The sequence below is a fragment of the Limanda limanda genome, chromosome 3, assembly GCF_963576545.1.
Source record: "Limanda limanda chromosome 3, fLimLim1.1, whole genome shotgun sequence".
Classification (NCBI taxonomy): Eukaryota; Metazoa; Chordata; class Actinopteri; order Pleuronectiformes; family Pleuronectidae; genus Limanda; species Limanda limanda.
In genome coordinates this window covers 14,613,162-14,637,251 of record NC_083638.1, presented here as the reverse complement: position 1 = coordinate 14,637,251, position 24,090 = coordinate 14,613,162, and the positions used below count along the sequence as shown (strand labels likewise).

At 40.3% G+C, this 24,090-nt stretch overlaps 1 protein-coding gene across 1 annotated transcript; it reads left to right on the top strand.

Annotated features, from left to right (window-relative positions):
- The first annotated feature begins 1,333 nt into the window (after positions 1 to 1,333).
- LOC132998892 (protein mono-ADP-ribosyltransferase PARP6) lies at positions 1,334 to 19,926 on the top strand. Its single transcript, XM_061068636.1, has 22 exons — positions 1,334 to 1,341; positions 2,080 to 2,230; positions 5,147 to 5,241; positions 5,706 to 5,766; positions 5,970 to 6,060; positions 6,221 to 6,287; positions 6,626 to 6,775; positions 9,310 to 9,460; positions 9,931 to 9,984; positions 10,628 to 10,723; positions 10,947 to 11,039; positions 11,186 to 11,311; positions 11,591 to 11,656; positions 11,955 to 12,022; positions 12,485 to 12,533; positions 12,693 to 12,805; positions 14,605 to 14,677; positions 16,748 to 16,817; positions 17,876 to 17,955; positions 18,301 to 18,364; positions 18,811 to 18,895; positions 19,824 to 19,926. The coding sequence occupies exons 1-22, from the start codon at positions 1,334 to 1,336 to the stop codon at positions 19,924 to 19,926; spliced, it is 1,914 nt and encodes a 637-aa protein (XP_060924619.1).
- Positions 19,927 to 24,090: the final 4,164 nt, after the last annotated feature.

Here is a 24,090-nt window from a genome sequence, read left to right as displayed (position 1 = left end):
ACAGCCACCAAGGCAGAGAGGCAGGTGTGCCCTTTAAGAGGGGGAGCAGCTGAGGCAAGGACAGCATCCAAGTCTCCATCCTCTGTGGAGGTAAGTGCGAATGGATGGGATGGATGGATGGACGGAGGGATGGGGTGGTGGGGGGCTGCAGAGCGCAGGGGGGAAGGGGTAATCCGCCTGACTGCATCTGTGTTTGTGTTAAATAGTTATCAGAAGGGGGGAAATGATGGTGGTAGCGGAGGATGGGGGTTGGGGGGGGGGGGTAAGGTTTGCTGGAGACCAATGGTATGTGAGACGACAGGGGCTATGGGAATGGTGAGGAGTATGTGCTGGGTGGTGTAGATGCTAGCAGGGCTGAGGACACGGCAGGGCAGCAGGGATATACAGAGGAGAAAAACAGAGAGGAGGTAAAGATGTGGCAACGACGAGGGAGCCATGTCTAATTGGATGCAGTTGATGTCTGAGATGGTGGTGAGGAAAAGAAGGGAGACACAACAAGTGACAGTGAGGACATGATGGTTTTCTGTAGACATGTACAAAGGATACAAAGAGAAAAGGAACAAGTGGGTTTTTGCAATTATAATGACCTATATAAAGCCTAGATGCATTCATGCATGACAGTTGTGTTGGGTATTCTGCCCTGTAGTGTTGAGCTATGAATGACTCCATCTACTCTTTGTTTGCCTTACGATCCAGTCCTGATATATTTTACATTATAAAGGCTCAATATGCACTAAAACGTGTAAACTGAAATGTGCATTCTGTTGTGCAGGCTGAAATAAGTATCTTCAGCTTCAAGACACCAAGCTCAGTGTTTACATGTCTGACACAAAAGGTAATGGGTCGCTATAATACACAGTGTACTGTGGTCCATTTGTCATGTCAGCAGTGATATTGCATTTTGGTCTTTTGAATAAAACTTAATAGCTGTAATTTTTCCTTTAATAGGAAACCATTGTGTTATTTGGTAAAATTATATAATTTTTTTTTAATCTGAAATGCTGTAGCTACAATATCCCTGTCCTATTGCTAACCCAAGAAATCTAGCATTTGCCAGATTTCATTGAATTTATTTGCCAGACTAAGAAATAGACATCAGTGCAACAATGGAATGACATCAGCTCATGTTCTGTTTTTGCTGCACAGCCATATTTGTATGCCAACCTTTGGTGCATTATTTTAATAGATGAAGTCCTGTGAATAAACAAACAAATACAAAACGAAGAAATGGAGACATCATGGCCCCTGAACGTACAGCACATATCTCCCACACACTCACCACAGTGATTAATGCCACTCTGAGAGGAGGCAGAGATGGCTGTTGCTAGGATACATGGCAAGGTGAAGTGCAGACGTTTTTAAAAGGGAAAAAAAAGAGGAGGAGGCCACCGCTAACAAAGCATGGCATCACTGGATGGGGCCTTTGTTTCATGTTTTTCTCCCTTTTATTGTTTTTTTATTTATTTTTCTCCCAGGTTGTGCAGCCCTGAAGAGTGCAAGAAAGAGGGGTGGTGGGTCGAAGCTCTCCGGTTTTCTGTTCTCCTTCCTTCCATCTGGAAAAGGCTGAAATGGTTGGCAGCGTTCACGGGCCTAAACCTGTCTGAGTGAGCCCTATGAACACAAGATCCAATGGTAAGGCAGCACCTGATTACGCTGAGTCATCCATTTGTTATTTTTGAAGATGTATAAAAAACATATAAACATATATTTGTATTTTTGTGGCTACTAACTCAGCCGCAGACCTTCTATAGACATTTAAATGTTATATAAGCAATTGAACATATTTAAAATATATTGTAAGTTTATGCAACAGGACCTTCAGGCTTCAGATTTTCCTGGAAATGACAAGAGACATGATTATTTTTATTCTAGAAAATGTATTTTTATAAACTCATCCCTTTTTATTGTCAGTTGATTCTTCTTTTGAAGGCTGAATTCAAAGAACTTTTTGTTTATTGGAAATTAGTCACATCTCTTATGTCCCTATTCTGTCCCTCTGAGATGCTATTTAAAGCAGTGTTTTGATGCCCTTGAACACGAGGCTAAATGTGGACATGTGAAAAAGGATTTGAGATGAAGGGATGATGAAAGAGCCTGCATTTTCTTTTTCCGCTCCACTATAACGGCCTTTGCACAATGTGTGGGCCCAAAGGACATCAAAGGCCAGTGTTGGACAGATGAGGAGTCGGACGGAGAGAATGAGTCGGAGCAGTTCCTGTACGGCATTCAGGTAGAGAAGAGACTGTTACCCTTCCTAAAGTGCCATGCTCAATCTGGTGTTTTTGTTATAGATGGTCAATAAAACACTATCACTAATTATTTAAATACAGTTTTTATCAAGAGAAATATAACAAAGGTTCAATAAATATAGATGTATTGCTTATGCATTGTGAATGAACAGTGAGGAGGTATAACACACCTATTGATCTACCACAGATCTTTTAATGTTTTTTTTTATGTCAGTTGTTTCTCTGCCCATAAAGAAGAGTTTAAAACCAAAACCTTCACTTTGGAACAAAAACAGTCTTTAAACTCAGAAATAAATAATAACGTGACATTTGTTGTGATAATTATCGAAAACCGACTGAAATGAAAATTCTTATGTTGATTTCATTTTACACCATATCATCCAGCAAACGTTTCCATCACTGATTCAAGTCAATGTCAATGTGTTTTTATTTCTAAAATATTTTAGTAATTTTAAGCCAAACAAACTTTAAAAAGATGTTTGAAAAAACATCTGAAGACCTAGAGCCTTTTTATGCTGAGGAGTTAATTTCATCCATGAGATAATAGCTGTGGACAGACCAAACAAGATTTTGATAGTTTTGTTATTGTTCAAGCTTCAGTAGTTGTCAGGGGAAAAAAATACAATTTAATATGAGGGTCTGTAGAGTTATTAAAATTAATTAATCCTTATGGCAATATGTCAATTTAATTATAATATCTTTTGTACAAGTAGTGATATCTTAGCTTAATGGTTGTGCTCATGGAAAGGTTACCGAACACATTATTCATCTTCTATCTGTTATGGAAATTTTCTGGAAGCTAGTGAAAGTAGAACTCAGGCAGCAGCTGATGTCTTATGCAAAAGGTTTTAATGTGGACTTGATTCATCAAGGAGACCAGAAGGTGGAACAATATACAAATGCTTACAGAGAAACATGAGTAATTGTCACCCCCAAGTCTGAAGATGTCTCCCACAGCCTCCCTATATATCTCCCCCCACTTGCTTCACCCATTATAATAGCACATCCGTGAAGGGCTAGAATTATGTTGCATGTAGATGTTTGCATCCTATTGGATAGTTAAATGTAAAACACATTTTGTCCTTACATCTTGTCACTACTGAAATACGCAGTAGAGTAAGAGTTGGTGCCTCTCTGTCTGGGCATCTTAGTTAGATATGAAAGTGCCTAAGCGTAGACACTACAATGTACTGTTGGTTGGCCCTTTATCTATAACCTGACCTTTGGTACTGCTTGGAGAGAAGGGAGTATCTGTTGAATTAGACAGGCACTATTCTCCTGTAGAGATATAATGTAGTATACACTATATTCTAATATATAGTGGCATATGCAGTGTGAGGATGGTCAAAAATTCCTCAGCACTATGAAGTTTCACATTACACCAGCTGCATCTTTTCATTCCGTTAGTGTTAGTGTTGCAAGACAATAAGTCAGAGTTCACCAAAAATAATAACCACACTTTTGTGGATTATGAATATCTAGGCCAAATGTCATTTTGTTCAGTGTGGTTTTAGATATCTTACTCTGGAAATGCAGAACAGATGACATTTCCATCCTAATGCCTCACTGCTCGAAGGGCGAACATTTCAATTTGTAGAGCTGAATATTCAGTTAAAATGTGAGGCGTGTGTCAGCATTTTGGGTTGAGGAGCAAATAGGATTTTTTGTAAGCTGACAGTGGCGAATATGACATTTACAATGAAGTACAAGTCAGGTTCTGGAAAGAATTTTGCATTTTTGTCTCTAATCAGGTGTCAAAGTACTTTTTTTAGTGCTATCACCCTGTGCCACCTTAAGTATCAATCATGAGCAGCGCTGCCAAATTCATTTCCACGGCCACAATTTCATGTATCATCTCATCTCGTAAAGTTCAGTGCCTCACTTCCACAGAAGATCTTAATCTGTCAGTCATCCTTTTTTACTGTTATCTTCCAAGTCCTGTGATTGAAATTTAAATCCAGTCTGGGACTTAAAGCTCATTTCTATGCACTCAGAGAACATGAAAGCGGTGCAGTGAAGATAAGGATGAAAGTGTGGGATCTGCTCCACACTCAGAGTCTGAGGAGACGGGAGTCTGACTTCAAGTCTAGACACCGGCAACATGTGTGACAGACTTTGGTCAACTAATATTATTACTCTTCATACTAGAAAATGCTCTTTATAGAGGATATAAAGTGTGCTGAGGTAACCGCAGAATATATTAAAAGTCACAACGTAAAACAATCAATACAAATACAATTAAACTTGTTTTTATTGAAAACATCCACTGTGTGACATCCTGATTATGCCAAGTCATTCCACTTTACAAGACTTGCGCCAGGCAATGCAACCATGCAACTGATTTTGATTTCTAATACAGGATGTGCTTGATATACTGAATAAATTGAATATGTATTCGGAAAATTATAACATTTTATAACCGGGATCACAGACAGTAAAGGAAGATATAGAGTCAGGCTGTTGAATTATGCTACATGCTTAATTCAATAATTCATATTTCATGCATCTGAATGTTACTTATATCGTACTCTAGTTAACTAGTTTTTCTCATAATGCCTCTAATAGAGTGCATTTAAAATAGTTAGCAAGTGAGCAGAGATGTAACTAAAAGTAAACGATAAATTATGAAATTTAACAGCTAAAAGTAATGAATAAATTGTTAAAATATTTGAGTGAGCAGAGAAGTTACACAGAATAAATGATTGAAAACAACACGTCACTCCCAGGTAGTAGCAGTATGAATGCAAACTTGACCAGACCAAGTGAAACAGTGACAGTTCATACAGTATTTAATGATCATTTCAAATCATCAAATCATTTCAAAATTCCAATAAAGACATTTGGAGCATGGAGGCGGAATCATGGTCAATTCAGTGCTGATGTTTGGCTTGTTGCAGGGGAGCTGTGCCGCTGACCTGTACCGTCACCCTCAACTGGATGCCGACATTGAGGCAGTGAAAGATATCTACACTGACAGTGCTGTCTCTGTCAGGTACAACACAAATCCCCCCCCCCCAGAACACACACACACACACACACACACACACACACACACACACACACACACACACACACACACACACACACACACACACACACACACACACACACACACACACACACACACAGACACATCCCCCACACACACAAATATAATGTGCACTATCTAGGAAATTTTTGAAAACAATGCATTTTCCTGCTGTGTTGCTGAAATGCTTTGGGTGTGGAGGTTGAGGGGGTAGTACGAAATCAAGCCTGGAGACACTCATGCATTAAGGATGTCTCCCATAGACACCCATTTAAAAAATCAAAAAATTAGTATGAGAAATTGAAATTAAAATGTTTTAATGTTTGAGTAGTAGAAATAGTATTCAGGAGTAGTTAGTGACCTAAAAGGGGGCAGAAGAAAAACACAGAACAAAGATTTAAAATAGCTCTTGTTGTCTCCCTGAACAGAGAGTATGGAACCATCGACGACGTGGACATCGATCTTCACATTAACATCGGGTTCTTAGACGTGAGTCAGCATAATCTTTTCTGAATGGGCACATCCTCCATCTTTGCCCATTACTATTCTAACATTGACATTTTGCAAAGTAACACATCATTTATACTGCAGCATGTGCTCATGATTTATTTATGCAATGAGAAATGGCCTTAATTAGGGTGCTAACTCTGTATATGTGTGTGTATGTGTGTACGTGTGTGTGTCTGACTCAGGAGGAGGTTGCGACAGCTTGGAAAGTTATCAGAACAGAGCCCATTATTCTGAGACTGCGCTTTTCTCTTTCTCAGTACCTCGATGGACCTGGTGAGTAAAGATGTCAGTGTGGATGTTGGTTTTCTGGGAGGGACTTTAGGTATTTGTGCTACTCACTGAGCGTGGGAGGTGAGTACAGTATGTGCTACACGAGAGGGAGAGTCTGTGTGAATCTGTGCACGGTGTAATAATGTTAGTCATCTTTACACAGAGCCGTCAGTAGAGGTGTTCCAGCCCTCCAATAAAGAAGGTTTCAGCTTGGGCCTGCAGCTCAAAAAGTGAGTTCTGTGAGCTGTTTTATCGAAACACCTCATATTTTTTATAGTAAAATCGATCATTGGAGATTTCATTATTGAATCTGAGTTTACTATACAACCCAATAAAAGGTTTTAAATAAGACAAAGAATCTCAGGTTTTGTATTTTTGACTAAATAGATGTATGAGGCATAAACATTTGGGCGTAAAACTCTTAGTAATCCTTTGGTTGGCCAGTCCACTCATTCTAAATAACAATGTTCACCATCGAAAAACAAAGGCTGATTTAAAGAGTAATAATCCACCCACTGCCTCTGCCACTCACCCTTCTCCCTGCCGTGCTGTTTTCGTCACATGGCAGGATCCTGAGCACGTTCACCTCTCAGCAGTGGAAGCACCTCAGTAATGAGTTCCTCAAGGCCCAGCAGGAGAAGAGGCACAGCTGGTTCAAGGCCGGAGGGACCATCAAGAAGTTCCGCGCCGGACTCAGCATCTTCTCCCCCATACCCAAGTAGGTCTCTCTCTCTCTCTCTCTCTCTCTCTCTCTCTCTCTCTCTCTCTCTCTCTCTCTCTCTCTCTCTCTCTCTCTCAGCACCTCGTAGCTAACATTCTGAGCTCTCAGAGGTGCTGTCCATTATATATTTTTTCATTTTAACATTTTTAAAAAGTTAAAGTTCTACCACCATGCACTGTATGGATATAATACAGTTTTAAGGATGCAATCGGAAAACTGATACGGCGTAAATGCATAAATTGTATTATTTCATTGCAAATTCAGCCTCTGGCGTTAGTCTGCCCCTTTTCAACTGGTTATAAAACCCACTAACACCAACTGACCTCTGGCTTTTTTCTGTAATGGGAATGGATTCAATCAGTATCAATCCAGAGTTAAACGTAGGATGGAAACGTATGATTTAACACTAATTTAGCAAGACACTAAGGTGAGAAAGCGCTTCTGTTTTTGTTGCATTTTGGTGCACACCAATTTGCATTTGTGAATTGGTTGCAGAGCATCAGAAAATGTGACGTAGCAAAGAGAAAAAGAAAAATATAAACCGATTACACCTGTTCTTCTAACAGGGAAAAGTTACTTTGTGTTGACAGAGTAACTTTGTTGCTGATTGACTTCCATTTACAATTGGTTGATAATGATTTAGAAATAGCTTACGGTTTCTCATTGTGTCACAGCATACTGTTAAACTTGTATGATTCAGTCTGCTCCTGCTCACAAAAGATCTCAACTTTATTCTGGAGACGTGTTGTTCATCCAGTTTCATGGTGACTGATGTCCACAGCATCAGATCTGTCAGATACTGAATGGTTCTCTAGGTTTTAGACACTTACAAGCAAGCTATTTTTCCAAGACAAAAGATTTCTGATGGATCGGAGTAAAACGTTATCATTCTGGTCAACAGACTGGAGATAGTCTTAAAAACACTTTGTACACTTCTGTCTGTGTAAAGTGAAGTGTGGCAAAGATGACGCATAGAGCAACAGAGGCTCTGACACAGCACAATATGTGGATTGACTAAAATTCAATATCTGTCACACACACAGCCAGTTTCCCTCAGGGAGAAGTCCTCTTTCTGGCCTCTGTCTTACTTCAAGATGCTTTGACAGTTATGGCTGCGCAGGGACTGAGTCTCGACCCACTCGCTGGACGTCAGCCTCACTAACTACCAGGCTATCTGACATCCTTATGACTTGACAGGAGTCTCATGTCAAGAGGGTACATGGATCATATCCTGACATTGATGCTGGAAGTGAACACTGGTTCTTGTTCTTTTTAACAGTTAGTGACTTCGATACAGTTTTTACTAGAGTAGAGTGTGCTGTGTTAACACATGACAGTCAAACCATGCAATATTAAAGCTGAGGAGATGTTGTCTTTTAATAAAGATTTTATTCATAGGATCATTCTTATAATAATTATGATAATAATCTACATTTCTAATTTAGCAGTGTAACAACTGTTTATTGTACATTTTTTATATTAAGGTGCACTTATTCATTGGTGAGTTTACACCACACATAGCACATTGCCTCTTTATTGTTTATCATAAAGCACTTATTAACGTTGTATTCTGCATTACTATACCTCAACCACAACACTACTCTCTATTCTTATGTAACAAAAATACAAAATGTTCAAATAAAGTAATGTTTTTAAGTCTAAATCAAGTACATTAAGAAAGTATTCCCCATTCTAAAGTGAGGTCTTGCTCATAACTGTTATGGAAGTTTTCTGGAAGCTGGTGAAAGGAGAACTCAGGCAGCAGCTGATGTCTTATGCAGAAGGTTTTAATGTGGACTGGATGCATCAAAGAGACCAGAAGGTGAAACAATATACAAAGGCTAACAGAGTAACTTGAGCAATTGTCACCCCCAATTCTGAAGATGTCTCCCACAGCATCCCCATATATCTTCCTCTACCAATTCTAACAGCACATCCATGAATAGCTAGAATTACTGCTACTCTTTATGTTACATGTAGGTGTTCACATCCTATTGGATAGTTAAGCCTAAAGCATGCATTCCTAAATCATATTGTGTCTTGGTGTCCTGGCGCCTCTCTGTCTGCTGCATCTGTGTTAGATATGAAAGTCCTTCAACATAGAGACTACAATGTACTGTTGGTTGGCCCTTTATCTATTCCCTGACCTTTGGTACTGCTTAGAGAGAGAAGAGAGTAACTGTGGAATTTAGACAGGCACTATTCTCCTTTATATAATATATAATATATAATATACACTATATACATAATTTATAGTGGCAAATACAGTAATGTGTGAGGATGGTCAAAAATCCCTCCACTAGTACTTTAGTATGATACTTATTACCCCACACAGGTCCCCTGCTCCGAAGTTTCCTCCTCTTCAAACTAAAAGACGAAAGTAAAACGGTTAAAACACACAGCCATTGCACCAAGCTGAAATATTAACAAATGAAGAGCCAATATGTACACTAAGGAACAACTAGTTAATGTTTAATAAATGTACAATAGTATAAAACACTGCCTTTTTTTTGTGCTTTGATATTTCCCAGGTCTCCAAGTTTCCCTCTGATCCAAGACACAGTTTTAAAAGGGAAGCTGAGCGTCCCTGAGCTGAGAGTGACCCGTCTGATGAACCGCTCCATCTCATGTACCATGAAGAACCCTAAAGGGGAGCTGTACAGTTATCCCCCAAACAGCCAGGTCAGTGCCAGTCAGGAAAAATAAGCAGCTATACATTCAGTCAGATTCATTTAGTTGCCTTTAGTGTGTTTCCCTCACGTGTATTAATGTGTTACAACACTGAAACTGTAAATACTACACTTTTCACTCCCTGTAAATTAGGATTGTATGATAATTTGTTCAGTGTGATCCACGATCCAGAAAAACATGTTTAATGTGTCAATGTAAAAATATATGTGCTGTTTTGAAGGCACTGTATCTTTGTGTCTTAATCCACTGTGACCCGCTCTGACCCTCCTTCTTAGTCACCAGCCACCTGCACTGTTTCCCCACCCGAGTCTTTTCCCTGCCCTTACCATTACATGGCTGCTGCACCGTTTCCCATAATGCTTTGTCTTCACTTGACTCATCAGACTGTGGCTGTCCCGGCGGCCAGGGCCCCAGCGCAGATTACCACGAGGCAGCTGATTGAATTGTTTTTCTCATCCCAGGCGGGCGGCCACTGCAAGAACATCCCTACCTTGGAGTATGGATTCTTAGTGCAGGTTAGACCTTAAGAAGATTTGAGAGCCCTCGAAGAAGCACTTATACACTATGTCTTGTGAGTCCTCCCTAGTGTATACACCTGATAGGCATTTAAGAACAATGACCGATGGGAATTTGTATGAGGCGGAAGTACAGTTCATAACTATAATGACATTTAGTAGAGTGCACACCTCCACCGGCCCAATCAAATCCAATCCAGCCAAACCAAAGTGCATACACTTTTAGATATTTGTAACTTAAACATGCCTAATTTTTGTTTTATCACAATCCCTGACTTAAACCTTGGGAAATAAGACAAATGTTTGAAAAATGGCTTACCTTGCAATGTTAACGGAAAAATTTAGCTCACAATCAAACCAACCAGAGGTGAAAATGTAAACTCCTTGATTCTTGTATGTGCTGGTATGTGCTGTATATAATCAACAATTAGAACCTAGCTTGCAATCTGCATTAATGTGAGGACCCTAAGCTGTGCATTGTGTCCACACTGCATTTTATGCGCAGGGACCTCCCAGCAGTCTAGACCAGCTGTAGCTGCAGTGCAAAATTGTAATTTGTGACAACTCCTCTGCCAAACTAGTTTTTATTCCTTTATGGGGCAGTGCTGGAGGTGGGAACACCACTTTGCTTTTCTCCTGACAGATAATGAAGTACTCAGAGCAGAGGATCCCCACGCTCAACGAGTACTGCGTGGTCTGTGACGAACAGCACGTCTTTCAGAACGGATCCATGCTGAAGGTAACGCAGGCCGAGAAAGAGAATCATTGAGGAGAGATTAATCAACCTTTTCCTAACATGTGTTTTCATTATGTTTACTTGATGTTTATTAACATATGATCCTGTTAAAAATAGAGTGTGTGCTAGTCCATGTGTTAGTAGGTGTACTTATGCTTTGGTATGTATGTAACATTTATTCAAATAAGTGTTATTTCATCATTCTCTGTCTTGTGTGTTAATGTAGCCTGCGGTGTGCACCAGGGAGCTCTGTGTGTTCTCCTTCTACACTCTGGGTGTGATGTCTGGAGCTGCAGAGGAAGTGGCCACTGGAGCAGAGGTGACAGCAACGCATAGTACATTGTACATTTAATAAAAATGTAATAGAATAGAAAAATTGATTCTATATAGCATATGATATAAAGCTTTTCCTGCAGTAGTTTAGTTCTACTTGCCAAAAACTGTGTAATACCTCTATCCTACCAGGTGGTGGACCTACTTGTGGCTATGTGTCGAGCAGCTCTCGAGTCTCCTCGTAAGAGCATCATCTTTGAGCCGTACCCATCAGTCGTCGACCCCAATGACCCCAAGACTCTGGCCTTCAACCCAAAGGTCAGCACTGCTTTAATCTTAATTAGATGCCATATCAATATGTGGATTTCATTCAAAGATATACATCGACTTTTGTAAGGATAAATAAAATAAAACAGCTGCTGGAGCTGTTTTGAAAGTTAAATGCATGAGATCATTAAACAGTTACACTTAACATTATGTTTTCTTCTATAAGATGTTTGAACAAACAACTTTTAACCTGATACAAGTGATTTAAGATATCTGTATTTTGTTTCCTCTCTCATTGCATATGATGTTTGGCTTAACCCATGAACACAGAAGAAGAATTATGAGAGACTGCAGAAAGCACTGGATAGCGTCATGTCCATCCGGGAAATGACCCAGGTACGAGGAGCAAATGGGAGGGGAAGAAGGGAGGGGCCACAGTGGATTAATCAGGACACTTGATTTGTCGTGTGTATATATCATTTTAAGGTTTTCCATTGATATAAAATCCTCATTCTTTGCCCACAAACACTGTTGGTTTAGTTGTTTTCCACTGTTGGCTGTGGGCTTTGTCTTTAACAATGACGGTTATTGCTGATTAGTTTATCTTTTCTGTGTTATTTACGCTCACTCATTGTGGAGGGACTGTATCTATACTAAAAACTGACAACATAAATATTTTGTGTGCCGTTCGCAGGGCTCATATCTGGAGATAAAGAAACAGATGGACAAACTGGACCCTCTGGCCCATCCGCTGCTGCAGTGGTGAGTAGACAGGGTTTGTCCTTTACTCTGTTTTGACTTTGCTTCAGAGAAAATATTGAGCACTACTCCTTAGAGATCATGTCGAACCGACCATATTAGCTATTTGATCAAGGACATCATTATAATACTTAAGACATGAATAGAGCTTTTCTCAGCAGGAAAAATAGGCTGAATTCTGTTGAGCTGTTTCGGTGTCATGATGTAATCGTTTATATTTTGTTTAGTCTTATTTTAAACTGGGTAATATGGTTTTCGATAAGTGCTATAGATATGCCATAGTTCTATTATTATTATTATTACTATTATTATTATTATTCACTGGGAAAAAGAAGCATCAATAATGTCCTTCGAAACAGAACCGATTAACATTCTAAAATTCTTCATGCATTTGTGTGAGGGTTCTAGCAAATAGCTACACTTAATCACATGTTATTTATTCTGTGATCTTCTCTCTCTCTGCAGGATTATTTCCAGTAACAGGTCTCATATTGTCAAGCTGCCGCTCAGTAGGGTAGGACACCAGAATAACACCCCCCTCATCTCTCCTTTATAATTAATGAGCTGTTTACGTCTTCATTGAGTAATTTAATGGTTAATGCTCCCATTTTCAATCTTACAATTTGTCTCCCTCTCTTGTCCTCACTTGTCCCCTGTGATCTCCTCATGACAGCAACTGAAATTCATGCACACCTCCCACCAGTTCCTGCTGCTCAGCAGTCCCCCGGCCAAGGAGGCTCGTTTTCGCACTGCCAAGAAATTATACGGCAGCACCTTCGCCTTCCAGTGAGTCCACTTTGCCCCCCCCCCACTATGGGCCTTTACAGGTCTCTCTCACTCATTTTTTTCTATTGTACTGTTATTTCAACTTTAGTAAAGTCAAATCATTCAGTCTTAGAAAATATGAGTAATTCAAGTTAGGGTTGGTATATGGTATTTCGTATACACTTTTTTCAATCTTATTTGTAGAAATCATCTTCACGTCCCAAGAGCCATTGATAGTTAAAGAAAAAAGCAGGTGTCTGTGGCCCTTACAGGACTGTATCAAATACAACAAATAATTTCATACAGGCCAAATGAATAGGCTGGGATACCTGTCTGTCATTAACCAACAGAGACATACTACACACATGTTGCATATTTTCAAAGTCAAGCCTACTCTTGCTTTTCCAAGATTACGAAGCCTAGCTTTAATGTGTCGTTTTTATATTGTTAAACTTGTGGCTGTAGAGGAAATATGAGAAATCACATTCTGTAAATAATTAATGTCACATCAAGCATACTTGCATGCATACATAATTTAGCAGTACAGCGGTGCACACATAAGTGTCACTCCCGGTCATTATGCTGTGGATGGAGCAGATTTCTATGGAACCATAACAAACAACAACACAGAGCAGTGGTCCCTCTCTTGGACAGAGAGCCACCTTGCTGAGCCAGCACACGGAGCCAGCAGTGTCTGTGGGATAGACACTTGTACTATAGCAGATGGGGCTGTGCTGAATATTTTAGATACACTCAGCCCATCTGGGCACTTGCAGGGTTCAGCTCACTCACGAGCAGTGTTAACACTCTCTTTCTGCTGATTAATTCTCCAAACGGATTGTCCTCAGAAAATACCAAAAAAGTGAGTCAGCTTGTTAGCCTTTATTTTACATTAATATACATAGTTACATACTAATTATGAATTAGATTTACAAGCAAATCTAAAACACTTTACTTATTAAGGCTGTGGTAACAAGAACCTTATACTGCTTTTATGTTGTTACTACATAAGAATAACAACAGAGCCAAGATGGCACTCTGGTGACCGACTGCATCTTACCTTAAAACCCTTGAGGTACCTGCACTGGGGAATGTATTCAAACAATATGTAATATTAATGATAAACTGTTTTTATATAGCACCTTTCAAAACACAGTAACAATTTACTTTCCAATTTAAAAATTAAAAATTGAAAGTAAACAATACAAAAAGACAGTAATGGGCTGTCATCTTTCAATTTTAACTTTTCACACTATTAAATTATATAAGTTCATAGGGCTACATTTATGAAGCAGAATTTTTATATCAGATGTTGACAGCTCACCTCATAAATAAAAAAAATATGTTTGTGATAATGACAAGATAAAAGTTTAAAAAATTAGTTTTTTATTTTAAGTATTGCATGCATATTTACTATTACTTACTGATGTCTATTTTTGACTGCCCTCCTGCTGCTGTAACTCTGCTCCGGGACGAACAAAGGATTATCTTATTTTATCTTATCTTATCTAAGACTAATAATTCATAATATTTATAAACAATAAATATAATCCTTGTGAATGTCTATAAGCTAGTCCGTGTCATTGATCTGTGTTGATTATTGATATAACAAGAGTTTTATAAAGCGGATTTTATTGAATTGAATTCAAGATGTTGGTGGACAGAATGTTCAGTGTAGAAGGTCATATAACAAAATCCACCAGTGTCATTTAATTCCAATGTTCTTGACCAGCATGGATCTGGTCAACAACACACGCATCACACAACACTTGGTTTCATCTCTCTTTTCTTATCTCTCCCTCTCTCTACACTTGCTCTAGTGGTTCCCATATAGAGAACTGGCACTCTGTTCTGAGAAATGGACTAGTCAATGCCTCTTATACCAAACTGCAGGTACGTAACCCTGGCAGTTGGCTAAAATTTACGACGCATCTCCTCTCGGACAGTAAACCTGCTCTCAGATAGAACAGGCTCGTTGTCCGGCTGATTCATTTTTGCAGTTAATGGATGCCAGCTTCCCTTTCATCAGCTTTTGCGTTTGGCACTGTAGCGAGCAGGGCACACGGGGCGATCTTTCCTGGCCAATGTCGGCCGCTCTCTGAATATTACTGCAGCGGACAGCAGCGGACAGAACGTCTGTTCCTGTTGGGGGACAAAGGGAGGGGACTGTGGTGTCAGCTGTAATGTCAGGAGGCTGCCCTGTGTGCCCTGTAGGGGGCAACCACCTAGAGCACTGAGTAGGGTAGGTCTGAAGCTGAAGGATGCAAAGGACACGCTCTGTGATAGTGAGTACCTTCCTGTGGGTGAATACAGTAAGGAAGGCTTCCATATAAGGTCAGTAACTGGCACCCCTCATTATCTATACGTCAGATATTTGTCTTGAATCATCAAAGAGTTCCTTCAAAAATACCAGATTGGTACAAATGACCAATTCAGGATCAGAAAGATAATTTCAAGGCAGACACCAACAAAACAACATTCCATTCTCCCCTGCATCCATCTGCATCTTCATTTCTGAAGTGTTGCACTTAGCGACCTAGGTCTGCAGAAGATAAATGTATAAAAAACACAAGAAAAGATTAATAGAGCACTAGAGAGCACAGCACGGTGGATAATTATCGCTCGAGATACACCGTCTCGTCCTGAAAAAAGATTAAACACAATTAAATCTGAAATCTCAAGGATCCGTGAAGCTTTCTTGTCGGCCGGGATCGCTGTATCATGCTGATGTGTTTCATTCACACCTTTTGTTCTCCCAACTTTTTTGAACTCTCTATCTTTGATCTCGCCTCGGTGCTCTTCCGCCTCCTCTTTCTTTCTCCTCTCCGTTTCACCTTGAGCAATGACAAGCTCCCACCCATCCCTGCCTGTCCGCCACCACCACCCCAGGTCATTGTGGAAGAGGAGGAGGGAGGTGGCGTCAGCCTGCAGCTCCAGTCATCACACAGCCCCCCTTGTCTGTCGTTCATTTTGATTTCTCCTAGATTCATCCTGACCTCCATCTCTCTGCCATCTTTATTCCCAAACTATCAAGTTGATCTTTGTTCTTCCTCTTGTTTCTTTCACTGTTCACTCACGGCCACTTCTCCATGTCGCACTTGTGCTTTCTCATCACGGACATCCTTCCTTGTGAGAAGGCTCATCGTCGCTATCTGTCATCCTCATGTCGTGTTTCATCCTCAAACCAGCATCCGTGGTCTTATTTCTGACGTCAGCCTTCCCTATTACCTAGTCATGTTATACATAAATTTCACTTGCAAAATTCAAGAGCATGAAATGATCCTTGCTGGACTGCACTGTGCTGTGAGAAGAAAATGTGTCCACAGTTAAAAGGTGTGACTATGCGGATCATTGAAATGTTTCAGATCACTTGAATAATGAAACCTATTTCTCTTTCTTCGGCTCGTTACTGTCCGCCATCTTCAGATTTTTGTATGTATGTATGTGTGTGTTTGTGTATGTATGTGTGTGTGTGTGTTTGGGTACATGTTTTACATTACATATCATTTAGCTGACACTTTTATCCAAAGCGACTTCTAATAATTACATTCAGCCATGATGGTACAAACTCAAACCAGCAAGAATCATGTAAGTACATAAGCTTAAAAAAAAGCAAAACAACAAAGTGCTACATGTAAGTGCAACATATTAGTGCAACTTGACTGAGACCATCTTCTTAGCCAAGGTGTGCTCGGAATAGATGTGTTTTTAGCCTGTGCTGGAGGATGTGTGGACTTTCTGCTGTCCTGTTGTGAGCTGTATTTACTTTTCTACTTGGTGGGATTTGCAAGGTTAAATGTTACATACAGATATATATATCATCCTATAATTTCCTACGAATTAACCACAGCAAGTTTGGTGCGTTTCTGTATGCGAGTGTACACATACCGTGTGTGAGTGTGTGACGTCCTGTGCAACTGCTCAGTGACCCAATCCTTCCTTCCTGCTCTTTTCAAACCCAAGCTGCATGGGGCAGCGTATGGAAAGGGCATCTATCTGAGCCCCATCTCCAGCATATCTTTTGGATACTCAGGTAGGTGACGGATCATCCCTCGCCCATCAGACCCCGCCGGGCCCCCTTTGCCCTTTTTTTCCATCGTGCTGGTGAACATGACTCTGTGTGTTCTGTGTGTGACATGGCCTGAATATCATCCTGGAATATTTAATTTTCACATGCGGGAAGTTTCCATGCTATCCTCTTGTGCTGCACTGTGTTGTGTGTTCATTTTGGGTGTTGGGCCTCAGGCCTTTGAGCTTGTGTGCCACCTACCATACCATACATGTTGTTGTTGTTGCTCAGTGGATTTGTGTGTGTTGCTTTGTGCTTTGTTAACGTTTTTTATTGGTTCCTTTATGTGGGGTGGGTGTGTACAACCATTTAAACCTTAAGGACCTGAGTTCCGGTGTTTAGAGCTCAACAATGTTGTTCCTGGAGTAAGCGTCTTATTCGTTTTCTGAATAGATATTTTGATTATCAGCCATCCAATGTAGATCTATAACAAGCTACAAGATTGTAAAACAATGTTAAATGCTACAATAGAAGCCACAGGTTCTTATGATATCAACTGCAGTTTAAGAAAACTGTGTTTCATTCCCTACACTACCCATGATCCTCAGCTGTTATTGCGACTTCTCTGATTGGTGGAGCTCACTTTTATCCTCGAAATGTTTACCACAAACTCCTTTTTATAAAGAATAGGAGCAACATTTCTGGCCTTAATTCCACTTGGTTTTATCTGCTCTTGAAAGATCAAATACAGTTATTTAGATTATGATAGGTAATTCTACTCTTTAAAGAATATTGAATTTCAGCTCTCTTTTGATAATAAAAAATGAAAGCAGCTGTACTTGCTGTACCCACTTTAGTTTATGATGCTGAAATTCATTTGGGAGTTTGTTCCTTCTCATGTAGAAATGTTCAATAGCATTTTGGACCAGTAACCTTCATCTGAAGGTGAGCACCGTGGGTAATAATTTATCTTTACAAGGCGTTGGAGACCACTAGAGGCAGCTTTTCACAGCATGAATGACTCGAGGTAAGGTCGCTCTGACTGAGGGTTGTTTACTCTCTGTGTGCTTTGCCTCTTGCAGGAATGGGGAAAGGACAGCACCGCATGCCCACCAAAGATGAACTGGTGCAGCGTTACAACCGCATGAACACCATACCACAGGTGAGAGAGCTTGACCCATTACATCCTCACATAATTAATTTATTAAGTCATATATTGTTGGGCAACAGGATTTCAGATTCCCATTGCAACCAAGGGCAAAATCAAGGGGCAGAGACACAGGAACATGTATAGCTTTGAGAGAAAACAACACTGATTTCCAGATGAGAACTTTTGATCAAAAGGAATGATTAATTTTAAAATGTGTAAACTGAGTTTAAATAAAGTTGTATTATATTAAATTATTATGTTACTTTTGGTCTTAGAGCTCAGTTAGCTATTGGTATTTACTGGAGCAGCTTGGTTACTAAAGCCTACTTATTGTTGTCCCTACATTTTTTACAATAGAGCCGACCAATACAATCAAGGTTTCTTCAGAGTCGAAACCTGAACTGCATCGCTCTGTGCGAAGGTAAGAACATGAGATTAAAGAGAGTTTGTAGTGTTTTAGGTTTGATTAACACAATGTGTTATGGTCTATTATCAAGCACAAGTTTTATAAAATGTACAAAAAAAAAGAAAAAAGCACTGATATTAATTATTTAATAAAAATGTATAATGTCCCTTTTTTTTAATTTAACAACCATCTAAGCAAGAAATGAAGAACAGGAAGAAAATGGCATATAGTTACACCATTTAAATCGATATGTGTGTCAATGTATTATCAATAATTATATAGAAATTCTCAATAGCAAATACGATAATATGGTCATAATTATCATACAATAATAAACAGAAGAAATTAAGTGCATCACAGCTTAAGCCTTGATGGTTTTGTGCATCTATTATGCAACACTACAACAACAACAACTTGTGTGTTCTAACTGCTGATGAAACATGTTTGTTTCTTTGAAACAGTTATCACATCTAAAGATCTGCAGAAACATGGAAACATCTGGGTGTGTCCCGTCTCCGACCACGTCTGCACTCGCTTCTTTTTTGTGTGAGTATCACCAAAGCTTTTCAAACCTAAAAAACAAACAAAAAAATTGGCATGGCAACCATGCAGCAGGTAAAATGGAAATCATCGTTCATTACTCTGGTTGCACAGTTTCACCTTTTAAACTACACATAATGGCAATTTAATGGAGAGTGATTATAGGCTACACGCTGCTGCTGTCCCTCATCACTCTGCATCATTTTAAACTGATCGTGAATGAATTGTGCTCACGGTTGAGTGGAGGGACTGCTCCTCTAAACTGGGTTTCTGTTCAGGTCAGAGACCTTGAATAGGATGTGTTTTTATGTGTTGGAGTCCTTCAGGTAAAACATAGCTGCTGATGTATGGGCTTTCCACTCTGAACTTTTGCTCAATGTGGATCTGTATTCTTCATCTTGAAGAAATGTTTTGAATTAAAACAATATCATATGTTGTGTCAGACCTAACAACACTGTTGTGTGTGCACACCTGGGTCGGGACAAAAATCTTTAAATGATAAGCGTGTGCGGCGGTTTGTTTTTTGTTACGTCAGCTGGGGTATCTACCTTTTTCTTTTACCATGCACGTGCCTGTTATCGGGAAAAACATTGGGCTCGAATCGGCTTGACACAAAAATCTGAATGCCTGTCAGGTTAGGGTCCAGCTTGGTTATTTTTCTATTGGGCCTGGTCAATGTCGAACAGAAAATTACAGCAGGTAGAAGACGCTCAGTAGACATCGTAAACATTTGTTTTTATCAACAGTACTATGCCTTGTTTATAATATGAGATTCGACTACACTTAATCATCTGGACCCCTTATACTACTTAATAGTACAGAAAAATACAACAGAAAAATTAAGGAACTTGACTTATTTCCCAGGGTTATAAGACATAATGAATGATATGCTATACCGTGTACAAACTCCTGGTTTCTGTATGAACATGTGCAGGTATGAGGATGGCCAAGTCGGCGATGCCAACATCAACACCCAGGAGCCTAAGGTTCAGAAGGAGATCATGCGTGTGATCGGGACCCAGATCTACTCCAGCTAATAGAGGTTCAGCAGCGACGCATGGATGGATTTTCTCTCTGGAGGAGGCACACAGGCAGGCAGGCTGAAATAGCGAATGTTTGGCCGAGTGGACCGCCGGCCTGATCCTGAAGGCCGAGGCAGCTCTTGAGCACATTGTTTCCAGAGTCTTTTTTCTTTTTTTTTCTGGTCCGCTCATTCGACCCTCTCTCTCCTGTTGTTTCCTCTTTCCGAATGATTACATGCTACATGTTTATTTAACCGTCAGTTAGGCTTGAGCCTGGTCAGAGTCTGTCCGCTTTTCTCAGTTCATGAAATTTTCAACGAAACTGTAACTCTGGTGGAGACTAAACCAGGGTAGTCACTGGTCTGGCTCTCCACACGTCAGTATATTCACACACCCACTTTCAAATCTTGGATCAGTTGGGCTTTCTCCTTCTTGCTGCACTTCCACTGATCCGTTGGACTAATTATCTCTATTTATCATTTCTCTTTGTGAATATCTAGTAAAAAAAATAATAATTCCAAACAATAATTAAATCCCTTTGTGGTTGGATGGATTTACATGCGCATAGAAGTTTTTTATCTTATTGTGTTTACGAAGGCATTATCTCTGATTTCATTTTCCTCATCTAAAGATATGAATTAAGCTTCTGTGAACTTATGGTTATCTGACGGGAGCAGGCAGCGCTCTGTTGTTTTTGTCCTTGTCTGACTAGATGGAGCTGCCAGAGTCCAGTAAACGAGGCGTGGCTTGAAGTTACGTACACTATGGACACTTTGATTATCAAATGTAAAAAAAAAAAGACGAAGCAGTTAACAATGTTGTGATTATTCATGACAGGATCAAGACCGTTCTGATCGATGATGCACTTTCAAAACCTCACAGCTCCTCAAACAAAAAACCCTTGAGTTCTATTTGACTGGACAAACATGTGAAATGACAGTTTAAATAAGAACAAGTGTCATGAAATGTCCTTAAATCTTTATTTAATTATATTTTTGATTAATAATAATGAGATTAGACCCTGTAATGTAAAAGCGTTTAATTCATTGTTCAGTTTTACAGAGGCTAGCCTGTGTTCCACTGGACATTATTTTTGCACAGTCATGCATTTGTCTGAAAATATGCTCCTGTCTTGATATTTTGACAAAGATAGGATTCAAAATCTGTTGGTTTAATCAGGCATTTTTTTCCTTTTGACATTTTATTATCAATAAATCTCTTTCTGTATGATCTACACTTCTCATTGGATTAACAACTAGCAAAAATTCACTGTATAGAAAAACATTTTACAATATATTTTAACAGTTTAACAAAACTATCTACAGACCAGGTGATTTCACCCCCCCTCCCACTCAGACCTAACGGACACTGGATGTTACAGAGGTGCATTCAAGTGCAGCTCTTTGAGAACCTTGTATAGCTAATCAAGTTTATCAGTTAGTCATGTACTGTATGTATGTATGTACATATGTATGTATGTATGTGTGGGTTTGTATTTTCTTGACATTATACTAGACAATGCACTTATTCAACGTTTGCCTAAGCTGGAGCAAAGGACTGTCGTCGGACCTGCAGCAGTGGAGGAAAAGAGGGAAAAAAATATTAACGGAGTCAGGAAAACTATATTATTCAACATCTTAACTATGTCTGTACTAATATGGGCTTTCAGTGTTTCCTGGAACTAAAGATTCCGACAACTGAATGGACTCTGAGGCACTGGAAGAGAGCGAACTGTAAATAAGGACAATGGGAGGACTGGTTTGACCATTTTGCAAAGAAAGAGACAGGTGTGTGCAGTTGACTGTGCTAGAAACTGATGCCTGTTTTTTTGCCAAGAGGTTTGAGCATCTGAGAGATTCTGTTCTCTCGCCGCCCTGTCTCTGGTGAGTAATGTTTTCAGAGATGATGTCAACGACAATGATGGTGATTATGAATATGAGGAAAGGTGACAATGCAGGAGGAAAAAAAAGAATAAAGCCTGATTTTGCACAGTTTTACATAAAGTCTCTCTTTTTTTGTCTCTTTGGAGTGTGTGACCATTAAATGCAGAGTTATGTTGTATTTCAGACAGAAGGGGGCACCATTACTCCACCAATGTATACGTGGACCACCTGAGTCCTTTGCTTTATTTGTCTAGTCTCCTCTGGAAATCAAAACCAGACATTTTTTCCATCGTAGTCATAACTCTCATTTAAATGTGTAATATTTTTTGTACAGAAAGTTTGTTGACCTTTTTCATGCGAGTTCTTACGTAGTGACATCAATCAAGTACCATCAGCACATAAAGCCATTATGTTCTGCATTTATTTGAAACATGATTACATCTTTTAATCTATTCAGTGCAATTCATCTGGATTGGGTTTGACAATGCATGTTAGTCACACATAACAAAATATAGACCTTCATTTATTATTTTTAATGGAAATAAGATGCATTACTGCCACAATGGAAGGAAGGAAGGAAGGAAGGAAGCACAGAGAGAAATTAGGCTTAATCATTATTATGGATTATAATAAGCTTAAGAGCCAGAGTGCGGTGGTGGAGATCAGTTGTAGGTGCACACAATGGCTTGGAGCGTGTTCTCAAAATGGACCTGAACCGCATGCCGAATACCGCCCTTAGATGGTCACTACCTGGAGAACCGCGAAAAAGGTCAGCCTGAAGCGACATGACGGTGAACTGTGAACTGTGACGGCCAAGCTAAAAGAGAGGGGAGGCCCAACACGTAGCCCAGGACAGGCCAGGATAGATGCAGATAGTCCTTATGCCCCTCAAGGGATGAAGAGGAAACTGTACACAAATAAACACCAAGCACACAAAATACTCTGCCCTGCTTTATGTTGTAAATACATACTGTGCAAATGTAACGTATGTAATTGATTTACTTCTGGTGGAAGTGGTGCAGGACAGATCCATGCACTGGCATATAATTATATTCTCCGCAGACTGTTCAGGCTAATGCTACATCTTAATATTTTCACGTTATTGCATCACAAATTGATTCAAGCTTACATCGATTTCTTCAAATCCAATCTCTGTATGTTTAGATGTGGCAGAGCCCTGATAGTTTTCTGATCGGTCGGCTGCTCACTCCGTCCTCCCTCCCAGTGCTCGCTCCAACCACAGGAAGCTCTCCTCTTTCAAACCAGTCCAACACATCCTCGTGGATTCTCCTCAGCCAAAGTCCAGACTGATGGCTGTTTTGGCAGAGGAGGGCATGTATTTACACAGCAAGTGCTTGGTGTGTGTTTGTGTGGAGAGTAGGCATAATCATGGGGAAGCTGAAGCACTCCTGGACCCTTGAAAGGCACTTTATGTGTGTATTTGTGGCTTCGGTAATTGGGCCCCTCCCTTTTATAAGCTGACCCATTTGACGGGGTCCATGTCTGAGCCCTTGTACTGATATTTGTGTGTGTGTGCGTGTAGCAGATGATGTGTATGGTTCATGTGTTACAATGATCTCTGAAACCCAGCCCTCGTGTTGGACATGGTCCCCTGGTTTGGCTTTGTCCCCCATTACCAAAGCCAGCTGGCTGGTCGCACACAACTGCATGTTGCTTAGATCCAACCGTGGCTCACTCCTATGTGTAATTCAACCACTGAACACATAGGGGAGCTCTAGTGTTGTGCCGCCCTGCTTTGTTTCAACGACTTTCTTTGCATACTTAATACACACTGTGGCACATACACACAGGGCATCAGGACGTACATACACATGCAGGTAAACACACAACCGCAGAGTGGTTGTTTGGTCAGATAAAGGAGTAGTGACGGGAGGGCAGGGGGTCACTGAGGGTGTCTGGCCCTCGGCGGAAGTGACTGCTCTCAGCCTCCCTCTCTCCCGCCTCCGTAATAAGAGTGACCGTTTGATTCCTGCACAAAAGGAGCAATTACAAGGAGTTGTTTAATCACCCACACTTTTATTGAGCTCGGGGTCTCTTAGCTTGCAGCTCAGGCCCCCATCGGTGGCGGCAGCGGGTGACCGGACTGACAGAGAAGGTCGGTGGTTTAACGGGGCGCGAAGGGGTCTCGTTTGAGTTAAGACTTTGCAGACGACTCTGCATGCGGCAGAGGCCCCCGGGACAGAGACAAAGAGGTAGAGGATACCAGAAGACAGGCCGAGCCAGCCAGGCAGGAGAGATAGATGGACTCAACAGAGGAGACGGAGACTAGAGGGCA